The 26,626-nt window shown below is 26.7% G+C and overlaps 1 protein-coding gene across 1 annotated transcript in view; it reads left to right on the top strand.

Annotated features, from left to right (window-relative positions):
• The first annotated feature begins 1,028 nt into the window (after nucleotides 1-1,028).
• LOC100215133 (eukaryotic translation initiation factor 2A) overlaps nucleotides 1,029-26,626 on the top strand; it is a 43,468-nt gene continuing 17,870 nt past the window's right edge. Inside the window, exons 1-13 of the mRNA XM_065788478.1 lie at nucleotides 1,029-1,184; nucleotides 8,375-8,444; nucleotides 9,043-9,117; nucleotides 9,204-9,422; nucleotides 12,379-12,461; nucleotides 18,929-19,032; nucleotides 19,533-19,647; nucleotides 19,741-19,857; nucleotides 20,546-20,614; nucleotides 20,797-20,898; nucleotides 23,201-23,241; nucleotides 23,361-23,405; nucleotides 23,496-23,584. Coding sequence (XP_065644550.1) covers nucleotides 1,151-1,184; nucleotides 8,375-8,444; nucleotides 9,043-9,117; nucleotides 9,204-9,422; nucleotides 12,379-12,461; nucleotides 18,929-19,032; nucleotides 19,533-19,647; nucleotides 19,741-19,857; nucleotides 20,546-20,614; nucleotides 20,797-20,898; nucleotides 23,201-23,241; nucleotides 23,361-23,405; nucleotides 23,496-23,584 — 1,163 coding nt within the window. The 5' untranslated portion in view covers nucleotides 1,029-1,150. The remainder of the gene's footprint in view (nucleotides 1,185-8,374; nucleotides 8,445-9,042; nucleotides 9,118-9,203; nucleotides 9,423-12,378; nucleotides 12,462-18,928; nucleotides 19,033-19,532; nucleotides 19,648-19,740; nucleotides 19,858-20,545; nucleotides 20,615-20,796; nucleotides 20,899-23,200; nucleotides 23,242-23,360; nucleotides 23,406-23,495; nucleotides 23,585-26,626) is intronic.

Genomic DNA, 26,626 nt, shown 5'->3' with positions numbered 1-26,626 from the left:
TTCGTTGATGGAGGGGGGTTACACCCCCTTCGCGCCGGCCGAGAGGTTAATGCAGGCGCGTGAGTTTGTTCATCATCAGAGAAACCGTAATCATAAGTCATAATTTTTGTTTTAATATGACGAATATAATAAAAATAAACTTTTCTTATATAATAATGCGCACTAGCTTTTATGTTGAACCCTCCCCCTCCTCACACTCCATACGCTTTAGTACGCTATTTGAAGACCACCATACTCTCCCTTATGAGCTTACGTCGGCCCCTTCTTTCAAACAAGAATATTTCATAAAAAATCACTGTGATTGGAGTCTGGAAGCAAAGTAAACAAAAAATTAGCCCTACATACCCCTATAGTGATGAGAATGAGTTAAAAAAATATTTTTTCTTTACTAACTGATAATAAATTTAAATTCATTGACAAGTTTTTCTTATGAACTTTGCGTTCAAAAGTTATGACCCTGTAAAATTTACAACCCCCTTACAACTTTCAAACACTGAATTTAGTATAACAATAAATTTTTTTTTTATTAATGCGTCAATTCAAAAATTTCGGGGCGTAGTGATAAGGCAAGTATTGTCTTCTTTTAGCCCCGGTCATGTAAATTTTATTTATATAAAAAGACATTGTATTCTTTTTTTAATGACAAAATAAATAAAATAAAAAAATCAATTCGGTTTTTGGCAAAACATTCTCATTTAGCATAAGCATGAATATACTTAAGTTTAATAAGTTTGAAGTTTTCCTAATACTTAACATGGCCGACAACACGGGTTTCGAAGTGGAATAGCACAATCGTCAATTGCTAAAAAAAGTCTTCTTTATCTAGAAGCTTCTAAAAAGAAAAAAAAAACTGTGATCAAGTTTATCGCAAACGATTAGATTAGATTAGATTGTATTTATTGGAACAAATAATACATGATCTAAAGGACACGTGGGTGTAAATTGACGGACACTAACAGCGTGCCCCAAAATAAATTATGTAACTGCGTACAACATTGAATAAATAATTTATATGCAATTAAATATGAAAAAACGATTGAAAAATGCCAATTTTAAACAACTTAAACTCAAAAAGGTGACAAAAATTTTTGTCATTTATTTTTCACGCCGTAAAATAATTCGTGTAACTTTGTCACCATACCAATATAGCATGGCGCATGCAGACGTTCTTCCTATCCTTGCAAGTAAGTTTTTTTAAAATGTTTTTTAGGTTATGTCTCATTGTATATCATTAATGTATTGATAAGCTAAAGTTTTCAAATAAAGTTGAAATTATTTTTTTTTAATCCCAATTACCCATTTAAGTTTTTACAGCATGTAAATAAAACAAGATCATAATAAAGTATTTAAATAAATTTTTCAAAATACTAATTTACTCTCAACAAGACTACAAGCAACCATTATTAAGTTGGGAGATACTAGAGAACTTAAATTAGAGTTAAAGAACAAGGGTTGACAGAAGACTTAAAAAGTTATAGGTTGTGTGAGTCAGAAAAAACAAGAAGGTTGAAGAGACAACCCAAGCATTGAAATGCGAGAAAAAAAAACTGTCAAATGAATATTTCAAGAGCATGTAGGAATAGATAAAGTGAAAGAATGCAACTTTAATAAATGAACTGTCAAGTGAAAATAAGTTTTGGTTGATGGAAATAAATAAGATAGTTCTAGGGTTGCCAGAGTTCTGGTTTTTACGGAGGAGAATACAGCGCCAAACCTTTAAAAATAAATTTTTTTACTGTGTTCTCCTTCTTAAAAACCCGACATCTGGCAGCCCTAGATAGCTCCTTTAAACGTGACCATGATAGTATATTTATAATGATGGGAGTTGCTATTCATTAATAAAAGAATGTATACAATGTTGCAATAGTTGCTTGCAGTAAATAGCTGAGTTTTAATAATATAAGTCATTACCAGTTGTTTTTTTTTACTAGCAATCTGCTCAATATGAATTAACTCTTGTCATCAATCTTACTAATCGAATTTTACTAATTTTGAAAAAATTAGTAAATTCGAAATATCAAACATTCTCTTTTGTTTGTTTATAGCATAATATAGGTTTCTTCATATTTCTCAATATTCCACAAATTATTTTGTGGCTAAAATTGAACATGCAACAAATTTTTGACAAATCGAAAGTTTTTAAGATTTGTTTAAGGTCAATGGTTTTTAAAGATTACACTTAAAGTTTCTATTCCTATCTGATATATATTTTCTAATTTCTAAAGTATGCTTTACACTGACATTTCTTTAATTTTAAAATAGTTTTTTTGTTGATAACCAGTAAAAATTAATAAATAGGAGGGGGAGGGTCTTAATAAGCTTTGGTTGGGTTGGAAAAATATTAAAAAAAGTAAAATTCCCCTCCTGTGTGTTAGGCATGTGAGAATATTGAACTATCTAAGGAAGTATGGAAGTTAAAAATAAGAACCCAATGATTAAATAGAAAATTGCAAAGCATTATAAATCTACAACTAAATGATGCAATTTATTCCTTAATGAAAAATATCTAGTAATAACTTGGAAAAATTAAAATTTGTTTAATTAAAGAAACAAAATTATTTTTAGGTACAGGTGTAAAAGGAAATTTTCACAATTTATTATTGAAGACAATGTTGTCAGACTTTTTTTTGGTATTCTTGTAATTACTCTTTGTTTCTTTATTTGTGGCAAAAAATTTATTTTTTTGTTTATTATGTTATCTATTATAAAAAAAAATTGTTTTTTTATAATAGATAACATAATAAACAATTTTGAATATACTTGTTGCTTTTTTTGAACAAAAACATTAAAGCTTAAAGCCCTTCCTGTCATTAAGGATAACAACACACTCTTTTAACTGTTTCAACATTTGCATAAATATAATACTTTTTTGTATTTATAGTATTATGAAATGTTTATATATAAAAAATTTTAAAATACATTCTAGTTTTTTTTAAAGCCTTAATTTCCAAAACTCTAATTTTTAACTAGTCATCCTTGAATAAATAAATTCTTGACCTGCAAGAATTTATATTGAAAGCTTATACATGTTTTTTACATATGCATCTGATTACTTCATTCTAATAACAACAGGTATTTCATTCTTTTAATAACAAATACTTTGTTCTGATAATAACATTCTTATAAGCTTCTAACTACTGTCACAGACTATTACTTTCTCAGATTACTTTTGTGATTTTCATATAGTTTTTATTTAATGCAGTAAAAGCTTTGTGAAATAATGTACACAATTCTTATCTGCAGTTACAGGCCTTGTTATGAGATTAACATATTTACATCGTTAAAAGTTAAATTACGTCAGTTGTGTATTTTAAAGTACCGCATTGTAATTAAATTTAATTTGAAACTACATAAAAAATCTTTATCTTTATAAAATATTTATAAAATGTCTTTAATTTGAACAATACTCTGTGTAGTTAAGGTAATTTATAAATTATTCAAATTCTTTTATTTGGAATTAGCATGGTTTTATCAGCGTGTTAAGTTCAAACAAGAGCTTTAAATGGTATAATTTTTTTGCTTCAGGTTTTTTTTAATATTTAAAGAAAATTTTCTTTTTTTATATATAATTTTCAAAACCTTTTTACTACCCATAATAGTGAATCTAAAGAACACCATTATGGAGTCTTTAGATCAATTCCGCTTATCGGGGCTAACATGAATTTAGTTAAAATCTTTTGAAAAAGTTCCTTAATTTACTATTGATCCTAGTTCTAATCGGTTCTGACGTATATTAACTATATATAGTTGTCAAAACACATTATTTCTATCAATTTTCACAAAAAATACTAGAATTCCGACCAAGAAAGAGCTTATAATTAAAAAAAATTGCCAATAAACAATCAGATCATATTGTTAAACTATAATGTTCATTTTACCTAAAAAGCGTATTTATTTAAAATCATATTCAAATTTGAACAAGCAATTGGGATTTTAAGAAGATTTAAAAAAAAAATCTTCGGTCTGGGTTTTTTCCCTACAAACATTTATATTTTATGATACCGCAAAATTTATCATTTTGATTTTTTTCGTCTTTTCAAAATTCAGAGGCCTGATCATTTAACAAAAATATGTTGTAGTCAACAAAATATCATACAGATTATAATATTTTAAAATTGTCTTAACTACACAGAGTATGGTCATAAAAAAGGTTATCAATAAAATTTAAATATGTCGTTTAAAAAAAAAAAAAATTTCCTTATTTTAAAAAACTTATACTTATTTAAACTTATACTATTTGAGCCGTGCATTTCAGAAACACCTTAAGTCAATTTTGGACAAAAATAATGGAGCTTAGAATCATGTTATATGAGAGTAGATACATGTTACATTTTTGTCTGACCTTTTAGTCAACACTTTATAAGGTGTTGATTGAAAGGTCTGACTTTTCAAAAAAACATCTATCTACCATCAGATAACATGATATTGTGCTTGACTCATTTTTGTCTAAAAATTACTTATGGTGTTTCTAAAATGACCTGTTCATTTATTTTTTTAAACATTCAACTTTTGTTTGCTTTCTCAAAATTTAGTTGTTTTTTTTTTAATGAGGGGGCAATTGTTTATGGTTACATTTCTTAACAGCCAAAATAAAAATAAAAAAGCTATCAAAATTTTTTTTTTTACGTTTTGGCTTTAATAAAATTTTCGCATACTACTCATAAACTAGTTAATCACTTTTTACCGACGTTCATTCTATGATCAATCTAAAAAATTAATGACTAAGAAATTTTTTTTGTTAAAAAGCAATTTCAAAGTTTAAAAAATCATTTTTTCATAAATTTGTTATATAAAGTTTACTAAAAAGTTCTCTAAAATACTTTTAATAAATCTAATAATTTTGCCTACAGGCCTGATTATGGTTTATCCGGCAATGCATTTATAAACAGTTATAAAGTGCATTAAGCATTTTTGTATATTAGCACTTTCGTAACAGGGGCAAAAAAACATTATTGATTTGAAACTATAATTAAACAAAATAGTTGAATGTAAAACAAACATTTTAAAGTGACTTGAATTAAATTATTTTATTTTTTTAATGATTTGAAGGACTTTAATGACACATATTTTAGTTTTTTAACTCAGAGCCAGGGCCATCTGACTTTTAAATAAATTAACAAGTTACTGATAATAATTTTTAAAGTATCAATAAAATTTCAATATGATTTTTTTAATTTATATCACAAAATTATATAAGTAAGCATTATTTATAATAAATGTTATTTAAAAAAAAAAAAATTTTTGATTTTATTATTGACTTTTTTAGACAACGATAATCTCTTTAATGAAATTTGTACATAAATCATTAAAAATGATACACTCAAAAGGATAAAAAAATTTGTTGAAAAAAAGTAAAAAATGTTTTTGAAAGTTGTTACAATTAAATTATTTTGATCTCTACTAAGTTTTTTTATTATTAAAACACTTTTTAAAATCACTTTTTTATATAAAGTATTAATGAGTATTACATATAGTTTTTTTATTTATATATAATTTTGTATTTTTGATGATAAATGTTAATCATTAAAAAAAAGAAAAAGAAAAAAAGAAAATGAAAAATGTAAAATCATTTTATGTTAAACCATTTCAAACCTTAAAATGGATTAACAAAAAATTAACCCTCTGTCAGGTGCAACTGATCTAACAGACACAGGCTTCATTTATTTGTTATTTTTTTCTTTTTCGGGAATTTTTTTTTGAAAATAGAAAAAAAAATTTTTGGACCTGGGCCTACATTGCAATTTTTTGCAAAGCCTCATTTACCATAGGTATGAACATACTTAAGTTTGGAGTTAACACAACATCTGAAAGTATTATATCTGTAACATCAAAAAATCCTGTGTGCCTTTTTATTTTATGGGTAAAGATAAAAATACAAAGTGGTTTAATAAACCAATAAAAAAAAGTCAACATTGAAAGTCACTGGACATTGGTCTTCCAGGAGTCATTAGAAATGCAAAAATGCCAAAACTCCATTCGAATGATGAAATAGTTTTTTTCATATTCTGAATTGATTGTCAATTACACAAATCTATATATTTGCCTCCCTAAAAGATATTAAATCCTCTGACATATTTGAGGTAAAAGCATTCATTAAACTATTGTATTTAGCAGGAGTATATTGAGCAAATCAAATGAGCTCAGATTTTTCATGCATCATTTTTCAATGCATTGAAAAGTTCAGTCTTGTTATGAGCCTTAAATGGTTCAAGGCACTCTATTGTTGTTTTTGATTTGATGATCTAAAAACTGGAAACCAAAGAAAAGAATACAACCCCCTCAGGTCGAATAATTTTTATAACATTTATGGGTAATAGTCAGAAAAGTTTCAGTCCCCGGGAAAATCTCACTATTGGTAAAATGCTCCTGGGATCAGTGCTCTATTGTCATTTTTTATACAATGCTTAATGTTGCTGGTATTAACTTACCCGTGATTTACATTGAGAATAAAATTGAAAAAAATGAAGAAGATTATTTCTAAGAGAGTTGTTTCATAAATTGATAGTGAAACCCTTGCAGAGAAGAAGCATGAATACCATTGAAATACTTTATGATCTATATATTTGGATACAAAGATTCCGTCTAAAAGTTAATCAAGAAAAATGTACTTGACAAACAGGTGTAAAAAGGTCTTAATACAAATGTCAAAAATGCAGCCAATCTCTTTATATAGTTATCAAGTTTTAGTCTGTCAACCATGCTTTTCTTTATGCAAATGTGTCACTTTAAGTGAACATGAAATAACTAATTTAGATTAAATATGATTTAAGTAACATTAATGTGACTTACAAATCAAATATTTTGAAAAATGTTGATGTTTTATATTGATGTATATGGTTATGAAGCTAGATTATTTTTTTTGTTTTATTGCTAATATATATGAACAAGATTAACTCAAGTATGACTATTTTTATGTTTATATATTTTATTATATACCTGATTTTGAAGAGTCATTTCTTTTTATAACAATGTGGTTGGGTCGTTATGAGTTTTAACAAAGTACACACTAAAAGTTGCACCAAAATGTCAACTATACAAAAAAATTTTTAGTTTTTTTCTCCAAATTTAAAAAGGCAAATAAAAGTTTTATTGTATTTTTAAATAATAAAGAAAGTTTGCATCAGTCTATTCAAGTACCTAAATGTGGTGAGAAATGTTTATTTAGGTGAAGTTTTATATACTCTAAATATTATATATAGAGCATATAAGTAATTTGCTATGAGACAAGGTTTATATGATCGTTTAAATACAAGTTGCCAAGTATTGTGTTGACTACAAGTACTCGATTCTTTTAATTGCTGAAGCTTTACTAAAGAGGTGCTTTGTTTGGTCATGCAGTAAAACTACCCTGAAAAGTTAGTTACATCAATTTTATCATTTATGATTAAATGTCATTTTGGAGATTTAAAATTTATATGTAGAGCTCAACCTGTTGCAAATTTTTCTGTTTGAACAAAAATTTAGTTTGCACAATCTTAATAAGCAGGTTTGTGGAGCCGAAAGTTTTTTTACTTGGCTGCGCTCTGTCTTTTAAGAAATACCTGGCACGGCTGCGGCTCCTGGACTTTATGAACAAAAATAGCAATTTTTGGTATATATTATATTTGACCAATTTTTCTTGAATTCTTTTTATGTCCTGAGCTCACTGGGTAGTATAACTTTTAAAAATATAAATAACCTTTGATCATTAAATGGTGCATCAAATATTTAACAATATAAAAATATAATATAAAACAATATATGTAATACTGTAAGAATATATAATCTACTTGGTGTTGTTTTTTTTTTTTTTTAAAAAAAAAAAGCATATTAAGAAATGCTATTAAAGGTGTATTTTGCTGAATACAAAAACGTTAATTTATACATTTTTATTACGTTTTGGCAAGACTGTAACTGTTAATAAAGCTAATAAAAATAGAAATTCAATAAATAACTCATTCAACAAGTTAGTTAAACAATGAATGAATAATATTTGTCTACTGTTAAAAAAACATACATTAATATTTCTTTAAAAAAATACGAGAGTCGAGGGCCGTTTAATTTTTGTGGCACCATCTCCACCAAAAAATAATTTTATTAATAGGTAAATACCTATTAATAAAACTATTTTAAATACCTATTAGTTCAAATGCCTATTAATTAAAGGATGAGTAATAATAAATTCATTTTTTTCTTGAGATTTTGTTCTTGACTTTTTTGCATAAATATTTTGTTATTTAAAGTAATACATCAGAAATTCAACATTACGAAAAATAAACATTATTTGTCTAGTCAATGTAGGGGTTTCTTGATTTATTCAGGATTTTTTTAATTTATTATCTAAAAATTACTGTCTCTTTGTTTTTACTTTTGAAAATATTATTTTAATTTTTAGCAAGAAGCTCACAAGGTGTAACACTAATTCAAGGGAAAAATGGGTTTACTGAAAATGTTGTTTGCATGGAGTAAGTTATTATGTTTAAAACTGCATTAAAGTTTATTAGTGAGTTTAGAGAATGTTTTTCAAACTGTATTACCATATATAACCAAGAAACAGAAAACATGAAATAGAAGAATTAAAAAAAAGATTTTTATCCAATCTTTTTTTCCCAAAACATTTTCAAAGTTATTTGATTTAAAATGTACTCCTGTACTGTATGAATCTCAGAGTGCTACTCTTGGATTTATGGAGCATTTAATAATTCCTATCCTTGGTTATAATACAAAACAAAATTAATAGTAAATTGTTATTAATGCATTAAAAGTTTGGAATCATTATAAAAACATTAAACATAAGATTAACAATATTATGATTTTATTTAAGTTTACTAAAAATAGTTTACCTTAAACTTTATTTATAAACATATTTTTTTATCCAAATACAATGTGTGTTTTGACTTGGTTGTCTTTTTAAAGAGAAGTATAAAGAATAAAAAAAAAAAATAAAACTCAATATCTGGCAAGTATAAAGTAAAATCAGAAAAAGATTGTTTTTTTTAATAGCATTTTAAAAAATTTGCTTTAAGTTTTCTGTTTTGTCAGTTTTCATGTATTTTTTTCTAGAGATTTGACATCTCATGCAAGAAATCTAGTGTTTAGTTGTGATGGTAAATACCAAGCATATTGTGATGGAGTAAAGTATTTTGAACATTTTTTTTTCATGTTTTTTTTTTATACTATTGTACATTTTTTTTATTTGTTTATTTTATAATGGTTTTTTTTAGTTTAAAAGTGATTAGCATGGATAATGGAGAAATCGTATTTAGCGTTCCAAAGCAAAAAACTACAGAAATTGTTTTTTCACCTAATAATACATACATTGCTTGTTGGGAGCCATTTTATACTTCACCAAAAAATCCTGATGGAAGTCCCAACTACGATATATACAATATCAAGACTGGTGCATTGATGCGAAGTGTTATCTATAAAAATCAATCAGGGTGGTGTGTATTATATTCATATTTATTTATACCATAAGAAAATTTATTAGCTGTAAGTAAATGTTAGCGCCTGTACTGTTTAAAGATGCCTTTCAACAGACTGTAATCATGCTGTGATGCATTAAAGTCATTTCTTTCTCAAAAAAAATATTTGTGATCGCCCCAAATTTTTTAAAGAACACAGAAAGGACCATTAAAATGTGGGAACATGTCACGTTCTCATATAAAGCGCAAGTTAAGCAGTTTACAGCATGCAATGTTGATGTTTTCATAATTATTGCTTCAATCCTATATATGTTTTACCTTCTGTTAAGCAATATATGACTATAGTCTATAGTCGTGTAGACATAATACAGAATTAATACAGCTGAAATATAACCATCAGCAATAAATATTATCGTATAGACTATATATTATATATTATATTTAGTGTATATATATATATTATATATATTTTATATATATATATATATATATAGTATATATACATATAGTATATATATGCATATAGACTATATATATAGTCTATATGCATATATATAATATAGTCTATATGATTATATTTGAATATAGACTATATATAAATATAATCAGACTATATATTAAATGATTTATTTAGTATATATGTGTTATATACAGAGTTGTAAGTCCTTGGCCTTGGCCCTGCCTTAAGGCCAAAAATTAAGGCTATGGCCTTGGTCTTGGCCTTGAAACTGTTGGCCTTGGCCTCGATTGTTTTGGCCTTAAAAAATTATACATATTTTTTCTTATTGATTTTGTTGAATGCTGCGCATAACCTTGGTCTATTTTTACAAAACATGGTTTTATTGTTACTACACTTGCTACTTACAGGTCTGTTAATAATTAGCCTTAATGTAAGGCAAAAATTAGAATCTTTGGTCTTGAAAATGTTTGTGTAAGCCTTGGCCTTGAAACTCCTAATCTTGGGCTTGACCTCAAAACTCATGGCCTTGTCCTTGTCCTTGAGCTTGTAACTTTTGGCCTTGGTCTTGTTCTTGGCCTTGTAACGTGCAGCCTCAGCCTTGGCCTTGAAACTTTTGGCCTTGTTAACAACTCTGATTATATATAGTGTATATTTAGTGAATATTATACTAAATATAATCATATAGACATATAGTCGTAAATATAATCATATAGCGGGTGATGCGGAAGTTATCGGACAAATCCTAATTTCATTATTTGAGCATAATAATTAATTTTTGTGGTTTTATGCGTAGACATAAACGTTCTATAAAATATAAACTTTATTATTTGAAACACAATTATTTAAAATGAGGTTAAATGCAGCTGAACGAGAATCTTTTCGAAAGCGACTAAAAATGTTTTTTGTAAATAAACCTATTATAAAAAAAAAAAAAATCGTAAATCATTTTGAAAAGGAAGGATTTGCTCGAAGTACAATATATGATAACCTAAAAAGACTTGAAACTGTTCAATCATTTTCTGATAGAAAACACCCTGGTTGTCCGACATCCTGGACTAGAGATAAGAAAGCCGAATTAACGAGACTTGTCAACAATCAAAAAGGGGTCAGTCAGAGAAAAATAGGTATTAAATTCGGTGTAAATCAATCGGCAATTGGTCGTCAGTTAAAAAAAAATGAATATTAAATATAGAAAACGTGAAAAGACTCCAAAATACACTATAGAACAACAAATAAAGGCAAAGAAAAGAAGCAGGAAACTAGTTAACCAACTCTATAACACAAAATCGCTTCTAGTCATCGATGACGAAAAATACTTTTGTTTTGCAGGAGACAACATGCCCGGAAATTCTGGATACTACACAAACAACAAAAAGACATGCCCAGAAAGTGTTTGTTTTATAGGAAAAAAGAAATTTCCAAAAAAATTATTAATGTGGATAGCCATATCTGACCGTGGTATGTCCGAGCCATTGTTTTGCATTTCCAAGGCTGTAGCGAGCAATTCATCAATCTATATTAATGAATGTTTAGAAAAACAACCTCTTCCATTTATTCACAAGTATCATGGAGACTTTAACTATTTATTTTGGCCAGATTTAGCAAGTTCTCATTATTTAAAATCTAAATTGGATGGACCAATATGTCTCTTACGTTGATAAAGAATCCAATCCCCCAAATGTGCCTCAAGCACGACCAATTGAAAATTTTTGGGGACATTTGGCACAGAAGGTTTACGAGGGAGATTGGCAAGCTTCAACAGAGCAAGTTTTTATTGATCGCATTAAACTAAAATTACAAGAAATTGATTTAAACTTTTTACAGTTGCATATGAAAAGCGTCAGAGCAAAATTGAGATCAATTGCAGATGGTGGTGTTTTTTCATATAAAAATAATATATTTTTATTAAAAGATAAATGCTTTATTTAAAAAAAATATAATAGTAGTTTGTTTTTTTATTTATAAATAAGTTATTGATGTTTTTATTTGTCCGATAACTTCCGCATCACCCGTTAGACATATAGTCGACATATAGTTGTATAAACAACTTAATCAGTTACCTAACGCTAACTAATATTTTTTGAGAATATCAATTGAAACATGGGCTTAAATATAAGATGGCTGACATTGTAAATAATAGGGTTTAGATGCACAGATTAACATAGGAATAAGCATCCAGTTGTAAAAAAAATGTTTCATTTCATCTATGTCATATTCAAATAAGAAATTGCTTTATGCGGCCATGGAATTAGGGTTGGCATTCGGCAATGCCAACGTAATTGCCAACCTTAAAGTGTTTGAGGTTTGCAAAAAATTGCTGACCTCATTTTTATGTTTTATGGTAAGACTTTTGTATCAAATTTTTTATGCCGACCTATATAAGATTGAGATTCTTAATTCCAAGGGTTGCTTATGGAAACCTGTTTAAAGCACACACAGTGTAGAACCATGGATTTCAAGAATTAAAATAAAATTAAAATAGGTAATACAATGCTTTGTTTATTATTTTACCAGGGCACCATCTTGGACTTCTGATGAAAAGCTTAATGGTCGTTGTGTAAACAATGAAGTACAGTTTTTTAGTGGAGATGATTTTTGTAAGTTAAGCATTTAGTGTTTTTTTAAACTTTTTACTTTGAAAAACTAAAAACATAAAAATTCATTTATCTTTTTATATATTATTAATATATTTTATGTTTCATTGTTCATTCAATACATTCATTATCTGTTTATATATTGTCGTACAAAAATATGCTTAATGCAGTAATGGAAGTCATCCAGCTTCTGTCAATTATGTTTAAGTTTAAATCATGAATAAAGAGATTGTTGAGATTTTAAACTAATCAATTTAACTTTTATATTTAAATATTTTTGGAATAATTATTTATTAAATATTTTGGAGCATTAAGTAAAAGCGAACTTTGTTTGTATTAGAAATGTTTATGTTATTAAATTTTTAATTAATTTTTTACTATTCTTATTATTTTTCACTTCTTATTCACAATTATTACAAAATACTATTTAATTAGTATGAATAAACTCTTGATCTGGATAATTCTTCTAAATAATGATAATTAGAAAAAAAATTACCAGGATTTCTGTTAGATCAGGATCATAATCAGGGTCTGGATTACTGGATACTAGGTTACTTGTTACCAGTACCAGGATCATTATGATCCTGGTACTGGTAATATGTAATCTATTATAACCTGCTCCTATGTCCTGCTGCCTTATAGGATTTGCTTTTACAGGCAAAAGTTAGGACAATTGGTTGAGTAAAGGCTAGAGATGTTTTCTCAATAAACTCATATTGGGTAGGTGTTAACTACATCTAGCTACTGTCTTGTAGAAAGCCTCCTAGGCAAAGACTTTAGGGGTTAACAGAAAATTTCTGTTGACCAACTTAGCATCCTGTTTTTCATCTATTAGGCTGGCATAGATGTAAACTTGCCTAGGGTTATGAATGCTGGATCTTCTTGACTCTAGTCATAAGTTTTTGGTTGAACCTCCCTTTAATGGCTATGAAACTCTTTCTGTTTTCTGCTAATGAAGGTAAAGCTCTAAAACTCAGTTAAATGCTTCCGAGGCCAGCTGGTAGTAAGGTTTCCTGAATGCAGTTTAAAGTTTCCAGAATGCAGCTCTCAGAGAAGCTGATTCATCAACTGCTGTAAAATACCAAAATATTAATAGGGAAATGTTGCACATGTAAAGTGTCCCAGTTATTGCTTTTGGTGTGCATTGTCAAAGCCACATAAAGAGCCCTGTTGGCTTTGTAATGTATCTGAGGTAACTGTATATTTTATTTATAGGAATGTAATACACTATCTTTGATTGAGTTATCAAATAAACTGAAAACATGACTATAGTAACTAAAATAATAAACTTATAAAATTAGCATCTGCTAAGGATTGTTGTGCTCTTTATTGTGCTTGCCATTTTCTTAACCCTGATTTTTTTCTATACCTCTGTAAATCTCATGTATGTATGGAGTACTGTGGTTACATTTGGATTAGTTCTTTTAGTGATGCCGTTTCTCTTCTAGAAAAGGTCCCAATATGTTAAAGTATTAGGACTTGCTTTAGGTGACAATCGTGTTATAATCAAATAAAATGTGATATTAATCTCAAGCTGCTTAGCTGAAAATATGGAAAAGAAGAAACTTTACTGACATGTTGATGATAATATAGTTTTTTTTGTACAAATCATGAGCTATAATTTCTTGTTCCTTCAATTAAAACTCAATCTTGCATGACTTTGCATTCTTTCACTATCTTTTCCTTCAGGCTCTAAAACTTCATCTAGTTCTTTTACTTGCACTTAAAACACTTTGAAAAATACTTTAGAATTCTTGCTTGTCTTCATGTATTTCTGACTTATTCAATTATCAGTTTTTTAAGTCTTCTATCAACCACTTTCTTGCTTTTTACTTTAACTCTTTGTTTTCTGTTAACTCCCAACTTTAGTAGTGGTTGCTTGTAGCCTTGTTGGAAGTTTTTATGGAAGAATTTATGAAAACAAATTTATTTATTTATGAATATAAAGTTTTGAGAAAAAGCTTCACTCCATAAATTACTATTTGAACAAGCTTTTTGGTACATCAATGTTGCATAAATGTTTTTGTTGTTTGTTTGATTTTTACGAGATACAACTATACTCTTTAAACACAATCAGAGGACTTCAAATGGATTCTTTTTAATTTTTTTTTTAATTTTTAACTTTTTATATTAGTTTTTATTTTTCAAATAAATCCTGTGGGAATGGAATATCTATTGTTAAAATAATAAATTTTCAGGTTCATAATAAATATTATGAATATAATATGTAAATTATATTTATAATATTAGAATGAAAATTAAATTTATAATATATTATTAGAATTTTTTTTGATATTTCAAGACCTAATATATTTTCCTTTTATTTTATACCTAATATTTAAAATTATGTTGATTATTAATTATATCTAATAATTAAAAAATTTATGTTTATTCATAAAGTTATTTATAAAATAGAAAAAATATGTATCAATATTGAACTTTGTATATTTGTAATTGAATACCCCATTCTAGTTGCAAATTTCTTTTTAAAACAGTTTCTTATACTGAATTTAAACCAAATTGTTGTAAAAACAACTTATTATAATAACTAATATGTAATAATATTATTAATATATAGCTATACAATATAAAAATAACTGTATAGAATATTAAATGAAATATACTTATATAATATATCTATCTTAATAGTTTTTTTTAATAAATATCTGTTGTCAGGTCAGAAACCAAATTGTCCTTTTTCTGAAATCCTTGTTTTTCCAGAGTTCTTATTTTCTGATCCAATTAAGTCTTAAAAATTTTAAATTGTTTTGCATCTTTTTATCTTCATTTAGGCTCCTGGTTTCTTTTGTGCATATTTCTAAATTTTTATATATTCAAATAGAGTATTTTTTTTAAGGGATCTTTAAGTGTATTCATATATAAGATAAGTCAAACTTTCCAAAACAAATTATTTATTGAGATATTACCAAAAAACTTCCTCATTTTTAGCACAATTTTCTTTGTTGTGAAGGTAAGTTCCGGTTCTATGATTATTATTATTTAAATCTAAATTTATTAAAGCGTTTTTGAAGTTAAAATTTCACGTCTATATAAAAGAGTCTTTTAAACAAATTAAATTAACTTGATTTATTTAGTTTTTTATATCTAATATATATATATATACTAGCTGAGATAGGGCCTGTAAAAATACGGGTCTTTGTAAGTCTATTTCAAACCAAACTTTTTAATACTTTTTCTTTATATATCCTAGCTTTCCGCATCCCTAAAATACGGGTCTTTACCAAACCTACCATTTCTATGCACATCTATTTCACACTGTTATTTCTATCCCTATTTCTTATTTACTTCAATATTTTTTAGCAAAATAATTTTGTTCTGAAAAAGACTTAAAGAGCAAAAATAATTAACATGCGCACCTTTTCCGCATACGTAGAGCTTATAAGAGACTTATAAATAGGCTTGTTTTTCTGCTAAATGCATTTCATTCATTGCTCAATGGTTAAGTGCGCTGTCATCAGTGTTGTTTTGGAGGGTTAAGACCTCCTCTTAGCGTAATAAATTTTGAAATTTTTTCAATCTTGCTTATATATTTATAGCAAAAAAATAATATAGCAAAAAAGATTTCTAAAATTTAAAATAAAAATTTAAAGTTTTCTCATTTTATAGATATATTATACGCAATTATTCCATATAATGCCTGCAAACTCAACATATACTAAAGACGTTTATACTTACAGACGTTTGTACGTAGCGCTATACAAATGGAACTAAGAAAATCTTAGACCACTAAAACATAGTCATAAAAAGTTCATTCTTATGATTATGATTAAAAACTAAAGAATAATATTAAACGCTAATGTAAAAGTTAAGCCAAAAAGATTTTGCGCATTGGTTTGTGACAAAATATGCATCAAGTTTTCTTTTGCATTAATCTTTTTTTTGCATTAATTTTAATTATGCTCATCAGCATTTCTGATGAGTCTTTATTGATGAAACACAGTGTCAAATGAAAAAAATTTTGTTAAGTGGTTTTCTACTAATTTATAATTACTCTGTTCTTTTAAAAACTTGAGCACTCTATTTTATAGAATACATTTTAAAGTTGTTTAATTATATATATATACACACACACACAGGTATATATATATATATATATATATACAGGGATGTACACTCAGACTTTTGGTTGGTCGCCATTGAGGCGACTGAAAGTAACCAGTTTTGAGTTGCCCGCTGCTTTTTTTTTTTTTTAATTCTAGTCATTTTTCATTATAGGTCTAAGTGCAGAATAAAATAATTTGCATAAATAAAAGCAATATTGTAAACTATTGACAACATTCACTTTCCTACTTTCAGATAAAGCACATGCCAATATATATATGCTAGGTTTTTCATTTGAATTGAGCACTTATTAAAAAAAAGAAAATAGGCGCTCATTTTTACAGCAACAAATTATTAACAAATATAAAAAAACAATTTGCAAATACTTTAAAAGCCTTTGCTTTCTGTGTGTTTTAATTATTAAACTCCTATTTGTTAAAGTGGCCTGAAAACTTAAAAAAAAACCCTGAAAAATTGATGTTTTGAAAGTATTTTAAAGTATCGCTTTGTAGTTAAGTTTATTTTAAACTGCATTAAGAATTATTTAAACTAATTTAATAACTTTTAATAAAATTTAAATTGGGTATTTGAATAAGATTATATTTCCTTATAATTTATTTCTTAAAGTAATCTTATACTTAACATAATTTTTTTGTTTATCACAACTTATTTATTTATTTTAATTTTTATGCATTTAATGTAGCAATTTTAATAAAGATTATCAGGGATTATTTTTTTCCGGATATTTCTGGATTTCCGAATATTTTTCTCAACTTTTAGTTTTTCCGGATAACCATAACGTTTTACATACATTCAAGTTTAGGTATATATTTTTGCAATATATTTCTTTTTTAGGCTTTTTCACTTATCACTCACACAAAACTAATAAAAGTTTGAAAAAAAATTAGAAACAACTCAGCTAAAAGCAAAATTAAAAGCAAAATATATTCCAGATTTTTTCCGGTTATTTTACCCAAACAATTTTCCGGATTTTTAAAATATGGTCTGGATGATCTATGGATTATAAACAATTTATAGACAGTACCAATAAGATATTTGTAAACGTAATTTATGCTCATAAATGTATTACGTCAAAAGAACTTTACGCAATATTGAAATAATAAGAAACAAAAAATTTTAGATACATTTCTGAAAAAAATTCTCTTAAACAAAAGCACTTCTCCCTTTCAACAAGAAAAAAAAGTTTTTAATTTTGTTTCGCGTTTCTATGATGAAGAGACTTATGTTTTACGTAGTGAATTAGTTAGCAGGTGATTAGAAAAAAAACTTCTTAAATAAATATTGCAAAGCTATTTTATATTTATTTGAAAGTAAACTTTACATTTAAAATTTTACTATTTAACATTTTACTATTTTATATTTCTTCAAAACTGAATTTGAATTTTTAAAATCATATTAAATTTCAAATCTTTTATAATTTTATTTTTATAAAACCATTTGTTTCTATAAAATACTCTCAGTTTTGATTAAATGCCTTTTTTTACATAGGTGCAAAGTTCTGTACTTTTTTGGAAAAAAACAAAATGAAAATTTTGTTTTATTCCAAAAACAGAGACTATTTTTTGGTAGTCCTAACATATCTGTTGATAAAATTGTTTATCTATAAATGTTTTGTTTCATTTTTTTACTTTCACAAGTTCAAGAGGCTCATACATTCAAGGATTCATTTTTTTAAACTGTTGTCACAACCCACTTTCAAGGAGGTTACTCATTTTTTTAAACTCTTGTCACAAATCGCTTTCAACCCATTAACTCTGAAACACTAGCCTTGATGAACAAGGATGCTTTTCATAAAGAAGCAAATTGATACATAGATACTACCTGGAACGAGTTAGGAATTGAGCTAGGAACTTCTTGCTTATGAACTGAGCACTCTAACACCAGTACACCATTTTTCTACATTATTCCACATACAATCTTCATTCAGCTTACAAGTTTTATTAATGATAATAATAATAGTAAAAGTTAGATATAAAAATTTATAATTTCAGTTGGTTTTATATTTGAAATCAGTTAATAGTTATAAGAAATTAAAAATTGAAAAAAAGATTTTAAAAAATTTACAAAGAGTTTTTTTTCAAATCTCTCACTTTATTCCTTTATTAAAATATTGGCTTATACCAACTTTTTAAATTTATAAAGATATAAATGAAAATAAATTTAGAAACGGATAAACAGTAAAGCAATTTAATCAATTATATAAATATTGATAAGTTTTAGTTTAAGAACAATTAACTCTTTCATAACTTTAGTTAAAGTTTTCAAAACTATATCTTACTTATAGGTGATTCAAAAATGAAGCAAAGCCAATAGGGTGGGTGGCTGGATGATTTAAGATGGAATGAATGAATGAAACTGTTTTCATTAATTTAATTGTCTGAATATAGATACTTCTGCAACAAAGCTATATTTGCCAAATGTTTTTGGGTTTACATTTTCACCTTCACCATCACTTCCATATATGGTAGCAGCTCATGCAGTGGGGAAAAAAGTATAGTTATCTATTGTTTTTTTATTAAATGTTTGTTAAAGAATTTTAAATGTAAAATTTCAATTGATTTTGAAATTAAAAAAATAAAATGAAATAAAAATATTGTAGTTAAATGTGTAATAATAAACTAATAATGATTTGCAATATAGTTAAATTATAAATAGAATAAAAATCTTATAACAAAGCCAAGTAACTTTTTTCAATTTAATGAAAAATTCTATAATTGTTTTGTCCAGAAAAGCCAGAGCACTGTAACTTGAAAAAATTGTTTCTGGTATAATGCTTTGTTTTGACATTGCAGTAGAGTTTAATGCTAGAGTTACTGTGTTTTGGTTTAGTAATTTCTCAAAAACTATTATGCATTTTATATCTTTGATTACACAAAACTGTGCAACTGCTGTGAATGTTGTTCCTAAAAATCACTAAAAAATAATTTTTCAAAGTTGCTTCATTTTGCTTTCGGACAATCAAACAATAGCAATTTTTATTTTGACTTTTAGGGTTCACCATCTTTTGTCAGACTTTTTGAGTATCCTAAATTAGGAGACAATCAAGCAGTAGCAAATAAAAGTTTTTTCAAAGCTGACAAAGTTGAAATGATTTGGAATAAAAAAGGTAAAGTTTTTTTTAAATCTGACAAAGTTGAAATGATTGAAATGTAATTATACCTATTTTTGTTTTTATTGCTAAGTTTAATATCTATAATAGGTAGTGCTCTACTAATTATGGTCAGTGCTGAGGTTGATACAACAGGTTCATCATACTATGGAGAAACCTCTCTACACTTTATGTCAACAAAAGGAGAGAGCAGCCTGGTTCCATTTGGTAAAGGATATGTCTTTTGTGATTTCGAATGGTATAGCTTAACAATGTAGTTAGTAACTAGCTGGGGTCCTGTTATCACACAACAAGTTACTCACAATTACAATCATATATCACCATAATCATCATCATCATCATCGTCGTCGTCGTCATCATCGTTGTCCTCCTCACTATCATATTTAATATTATTCAACATAGCATCGGTCAAAGGTTTTGTGTGTTTTCTTAATAAATACTGAATTGCATAGAGCAAAGATTTTTTTATTTTTTATTTTTTTCTGTATTTACCTACTGCAAGGTTTCACTACAGTTAAGAAAGTTACTAATTTTTTTTGTTCTTTTTACTTTTTTAATTTTTTTACAACCCTATAACTTTGAAAACAAGAACCTTGATGAACAATGCTATTGTTTGGAGTAACAAATTTAGTGTATTACTACCAGGGACATGTTGGGGATGGTGCTCGATTTATTCTTACTTTATGTTTTTAAAAACCAAACTCATTCCGAAAGTGTATTTTAAAAAAAGCTTACAAGTTAAATCATAATCTAATACTCTTTCTCTGATATATTTTTATTTAAATTTTTGATGAGATCTGAATGGATGGAAGGTCCACTTGTTAATGTTCTCTAGCCCCAGTTGGTTACTAAATAATATAGCTATTTTTTTATTTGACTTTCATTATTTCTTTAGACAAACGTGGTCCTGTTTACTCTGTTGATTGGAATCCTAACTCTACAATGTTTTGTGTAGTGTTTGGGTGTATCTTTTATTTAAAGTTTTAATATTCACTTATTTAATTAATTAAATTGTTTAATTAAATTATTATTTAAATAAATTATTATTTAATTTTTTTATTTACTATTTAGCCAATTTGTTTTTGTTTTTTTAATAATTGTTATTTTTTTACTTGTTTTTATTAATTTTTCTTTAATAAAAGATAGTTATGCCTGCAAAAGCAACCTTGTTCAACACAAAGTGTGAACCTATTTTTGACTTTGGAACTGGACCTCGCAATATTTGTAAATTTAATTTTCATGGAAATAATATCCTTTTCTTTTTTTCATTAATTCGCAAGTAACTTTTTGTGCGAAGTTATGTTTAAAATTAATTTTGCATTAAAATTAAAAACAAAACAATATATATATATATATATATATATATATATATATATATATATATATATATATATATATATATATATATATATATATATATATATATATATATATAGAACTCTTATATGTTGTCAGAAAGTTTTTTCAGTATTTTGTTGACAAAAAGGAAAAATTAAAATGCAAGACTGGAATTTTTTTTTTAATCAATTGCCCCAAAAAAACTGCCTGCCCCAACCAAACCCTCAGTCGATGTAGCAGCACTCCCTTGCGAGTCAGGCTAAAAGATAGTAGATGTAGCAGCACTCCGTTACGAGTCAGGCTATTTGTCAGTCAATATAGCAGCACTCTGTTGCGAGTCAGGCTATTTGTCAGTCGATGTAGCAGCACTTTGTTGCGAGTCAGGCTATAAGATAGTCAATGTAGCAACACTCCGCGCATGATTTACAGTTAAAAAAATAATAATAAAAACATTTTATTAAAAAAAATAAAAATAAAAACATTGTTTATATTGTTAAAAACATTAAGAATGTTTTAAAAATATTCAGAATGTTTTTAAAACATTCAGAATATTTTTAAAAACATTCTGATCAATTAAATTTGCGTTTTTGCTGTTTTTTTAAAAAAACAATTAATTTGTAATTAAATTAATGGTTTTTACTTTCTGACAACACGCAAATGTTGGACAAAAGTCAAAAGTAATTAAAAGTAATCAAAAGTGACGTATTTGTTGACATCCAAATGCAACAAACTATATATATATATATATATATATATATATATATATATATATATATATATATATATTTATATATTTATATATTTATATATATATATATACACACACATATATAGCCCTCGGAATTAGGGTCAGCATTCGGCAATGCCGACCTAATTGCCGACCTTAAAGTGTTTGAGTTCGGCAAAAAATTGCCGACCTCGTTTCTTAGGTTCATTATTCTTAAAACAACGAAAAAGACAAAAAGCCTCCATACTTAACTGAATCCAAAAGCTTATAAATGTATAATATTTTGCAAAGAAATAAAAGACATCACCTCAAAGGCCATAAAAAATTAAGTTGGATGATAGGGGATGATAGAGTCTGATGTAGAAAAAGTCACTAATAACAACATCATTGGTTGGATACAGAGAATGGGTTTAAATGACAATTTCATCAGAAATAACATAAAAAAGTATACAGAAAGAGAGTAATAAAGAACAAAAAGAAAAATGAAAAGTCAGAGGGTTCAAATCTGATTTCACAACAATTAGGTGAATTGGTGTGTAAGTATATGTCCAGGCTGAACATGTAGTTATTGAATTCTTTACAGATTAATGGATATTAGCCATTGACACTGAGGTCCAAAACTGAAACAGACAAATTTAAATTAGTTTTACAAAGAGCAAGTAGGTCTGAGTTTTGAAAGATTTAATATTTCAGTGGATGAAAAGTTGCTACAAAGATGATAATTAAATAAGTAAATGTTAGATGAAAACAATTCATTCGTTTTTTTGTTTAATGTTTTAGATATTTTATTCATGTTTTTAATTAAAGAAAAACTTGACTTATTCAAAGATAGTGTATGGCACTTTATGATAGATAGTGTATGGCACCTTAAATATTAAACTGTGCAGTTGCCTCATTCCTGCTAATCAAACTAAAGTTATAACATAATCGACCTAAAGTCATAACATAATCAACCTAAAGTCATAACATAATCAACCTAAAGTTATAACAATGGGCTTATTATGTGGCTTTTATAATGAACATAACACTGTTAATACTCTAAAATTCAACTTTTATAAGAGTTACCACAGAATAAGGGAAGCCTTACTAACAGTGGCTTCTGAACCATTAAACTGAGTTTAATGGCTCTGAAGCAGTATACACAGATGTATGTATGTATGTATGTATGTATGTATGTATGTATGTATATAATATAATATATATATATATATATATATATATAACATATATATATATATATATATATATATATATATATATATATATATATATATATAACATATATATATATATATATATATACATATATATATATATATATATGTATACATATATATATATATATATTTTAGCATATATAAATATTTTAAACTATTTTTCTAATGTAAAATATTTTTACGCTTCTAACAATTGTTATATTGTTTATTTAATTATATTAATTGATTTTTTGGTAATTGGATCAAAATGACTTAACTTTTTTTATACTATTGTGTTTGGCTGGATTCGGAAATTTAAATGGTGCAATGGTAAGATTAATGTTATTACCCAAATTAATTTTTTTAATTTAAGTTTTATATAAATAATTTTAAATAGATTATAAATATTTAATTTAATATGATCCTGCTTTATAATTACTTTTTTAAAGGAAATGTGGAATGTTGATGGAAGAAAAATTATATCAAAACCACAGGTTGTTTACTTAGTTTATTTTATAGTTTTATTATTTAAGTTAGCTATTAACTGTTCAAAGAATTTTTAATGAAGCTTTTTTTTATTTTAGGCTCGTGATACAACATATTTTGAATGGTGTCCTGATGGTCAACATTTCATCACTTCCACTTTGTCACCACGTCTTAGAGTATCCAATGGGTTGGTTTGCAATTAAAATTCTTTAACTGTTCAAAGATAACTTTAAGTTTTCATTTTCAATGAATTTTAGGTATTAATCAACAGGGGTATCAATAAATTGTACAATTAGTTGAAAATTAGGGCTCGGAGAAAACCGGAGAATTTCAAAAAACCGGTTTACGGTTTTTTTAAATTGTATAACCGGTTTTACACCGGTTTTTATATTAAAAAAACGAACTTTTATTATTGATCTAAAAATCCAACATGACCTACTGAAATTTTTTACTGGAATTGGATTTGTAAACTGAAGAAAACAAAACAAAGTCTAAAAAAATAAAATTTAGCAAAATCATTTTTTTTAACTATAAGAATAGTTTAAAGTGCACTGCAAGAAGCACACATAATAAAGCAACTGTCACTTAAAAATCATTTTTTTTAATAAATTAATATTTTAGGAAGACTAGTGCATCCAACAGATCAAATTTCATTGAAGAACGTAATTTTGTACAGAAATTACCAGCAATTGAAAAAACTCTTGCTTTCTGTTGATGTAGGTTGTATCGATTCCAGAGCATTTAATAAGTTTTGGACAGTTGTCGATTTTGTCTTAGTGACACTTTCTTTGTTTGCCTTTCCACATTCTTTTGGAACTTGCAACACTTCAAATATTGATTTCTGAACTAAAGATGACGATCCTGATGCTGTTGCTATCAGCTCAACTTGATTTTCGTTCATATCCTCATTTATAGTTGGTTGTAAATCTGGATCATTAAATAATCTTTCAGCTAACATTGTTGCCAAGGACAATGTAGCCACCTTAGGCGAGTATAAAAGTTCCGCCAACTCTGTTTTTGGAAAATTTCCACCTTGTAGGAATTTATGCAATGTAATTAATTCTTTATTTTGCCTTTCTGAAATTCTTATTTTCAAAGAATTATAAAATTTATTTCCCAAACTTGAACAGTTTTGTCTCATTTGAGTAAATAAAAATGTCAGTACTCCTTCTGCAGTGAGTAAAGTTGATCTGATTTTGCTCAGTTCTTTTACTGCCAATTCTGCTGGCTTTAATATTTGAATTAAATTTAGCAAGATAGAAAAATCTTTTTCATTGTATAAATCTTCACGCCCTATTTCTTCCAGTGGATTTTTATGCAAGCTTTAAGTTGCACAAATCTTTCTATCATAGGTATTGTATTTAATTTCATTATTACAGAAAACATCTATATCTAAATTATGATCTCTAGAAAAAGAGTTAAACTGATTTTCAGTTTCCTCATCAGAATCTGAACTGTCAGAATCTGATATTTTATCAACTGGCTTATCGACTACAGATATTTTTTTGTAAAAAGTGTCTAGAACAGCTAAATGAATAGCATGATTGATGCAAAATTGGTTTTCAATTCCATTTAATCGTCCATATTTTTTCATAATGCTAACTCCGTCTTCTGTTGATGCCAATATATGAATAAATTTAATACCATATTCCATCAGTTTTTGTTCAACTAATGACTGAACTTTGTATGAATCACATGAACCTTCTATGCTAGTAAGTCCTAATTTATAACTATCCTTCTGAGAATGCAATGTTACGTTTAAATACCTTTTGGAGTTACGGCTTGTCCATTCATCTATTTTTATTGAGAAACATGTTCCAAATTGTGTCATTCTCATTAACTTATCCTTTAATACCAATTTTTTCTCTCTAGAAAAGCCTATGATCAATTTTTTAGTTGTTTTTTTGCTCCTAGACATTTTATGAATATCTCATGGCATGAATAGAAAACCCATCATACGCTGCACATTTGGCCAATAATTCTTCCATTGATGTTCTTTGTATGAATTTTAACATACTTGTTTTTGCTTTTTTCTGTGTTGGCTGACTAGACAGAGTCAGCCAACACAGAAAAAAGCCAACTCTTCATTTTTATTAGTTTCAATCTTATGTTTTGCTCAAAGATGGTTTGCCAAATTTGATGTACTCCCACCTGCACATTTTAAAACTGAATGGCATATTGCCATATTTGGTGTTTCTTTTTGAAATGTTTGCCATACTCCGGATCTTTTGCTGTTCATAGTTCGGCTAAAATAAAAAAACTTAATTTTTGTCATTAATCATTAAACATTAATTTTTATCAATATACAGTAATATTTTATTAATTTTTGTAAAATCAAGGATACTATATTTCTATTACAGTTATATATTTCTCTCTGCCTCTCTCTGTTTTGTACAACTTATATAGGTTTTCTCTATGGCATAATTTCTTACACAATTGTCGCGACATAAGTACAATGAATTATACAATAAATTATAAACAATAAGCTATTACAACAACTTTAATATCATTTATTATTTATTATTTAATTAGTTCAAATCTACATTGATAATAAACTTGGATCATCGTTTCATTTATGTCTCCTTTTTCCTTTCCCATCCTTCTGCTTTTTAGGCAACTCAATTACCTTATTATAACTAGTTTCTCAAATGAAAATCAATTACCTTATTATAACTAATTCTCAAATGAAAATTTTTTATCTATTACTTTTATTATATTGTAGCTCATGATTGTAAACAACAATAGATTAATGTACAAATATGCTACAATTTATAATACTAAAAGTAATACAAAAGTCAGCACTTCTTAACATTACATAAACAAATTTGTTAACAACAAATTTGTTTTTCTTGTTTTATTATTTTTAATTTGAGATTGTTATCACAATTTACATAAGAAAGTTTGTCAAAAAGGAAAGTAGACAAAATACTTCAAGTAAGTGGTACTGATTTTTGTTGGATTGTTTTGTTTTGAATATTATAAATACTAGCAGTAGGCAACCCGTAGTACGAGTTTTTAGTAAATAAATAATTAATAACAATTCAATTTTTATTTGTTTTCTCTAACGAATTATAAATTTATTAATGTTTTTCTAGTTCTGCTTACATTTATTTTTCTTGGCTTCCTAGTTCAACTAAATTGTAAGCTTCATTAAAGATACAGTTAGCATTCATTAAAGATACAGATTACAGTTAAGTTAAATTCGAACGTTCAAACATTATATGCGCAA

The sequence above is a fragment of the Hydra vulgaris genome, chromosome 01 (genome assembly GCF_038396675.1).
Source record: "Hydra vulgaris chromosome 01, alternate assembly HydraT2T_AEP".
In the NCBI taxonomy this organism is placed as follows: domain Eukaryota; kingdom Metazoa; phylum Cnidaria; class Hydrozoa; order Anthoathecata; family Hydridae; genus Hydra; species Hydra vulgaris.
The sequence above is the reverse complement of the archived record's forward strand: the minus strand, read 5'-3'. Positions and strand labels throughout refer to the sequence as shown.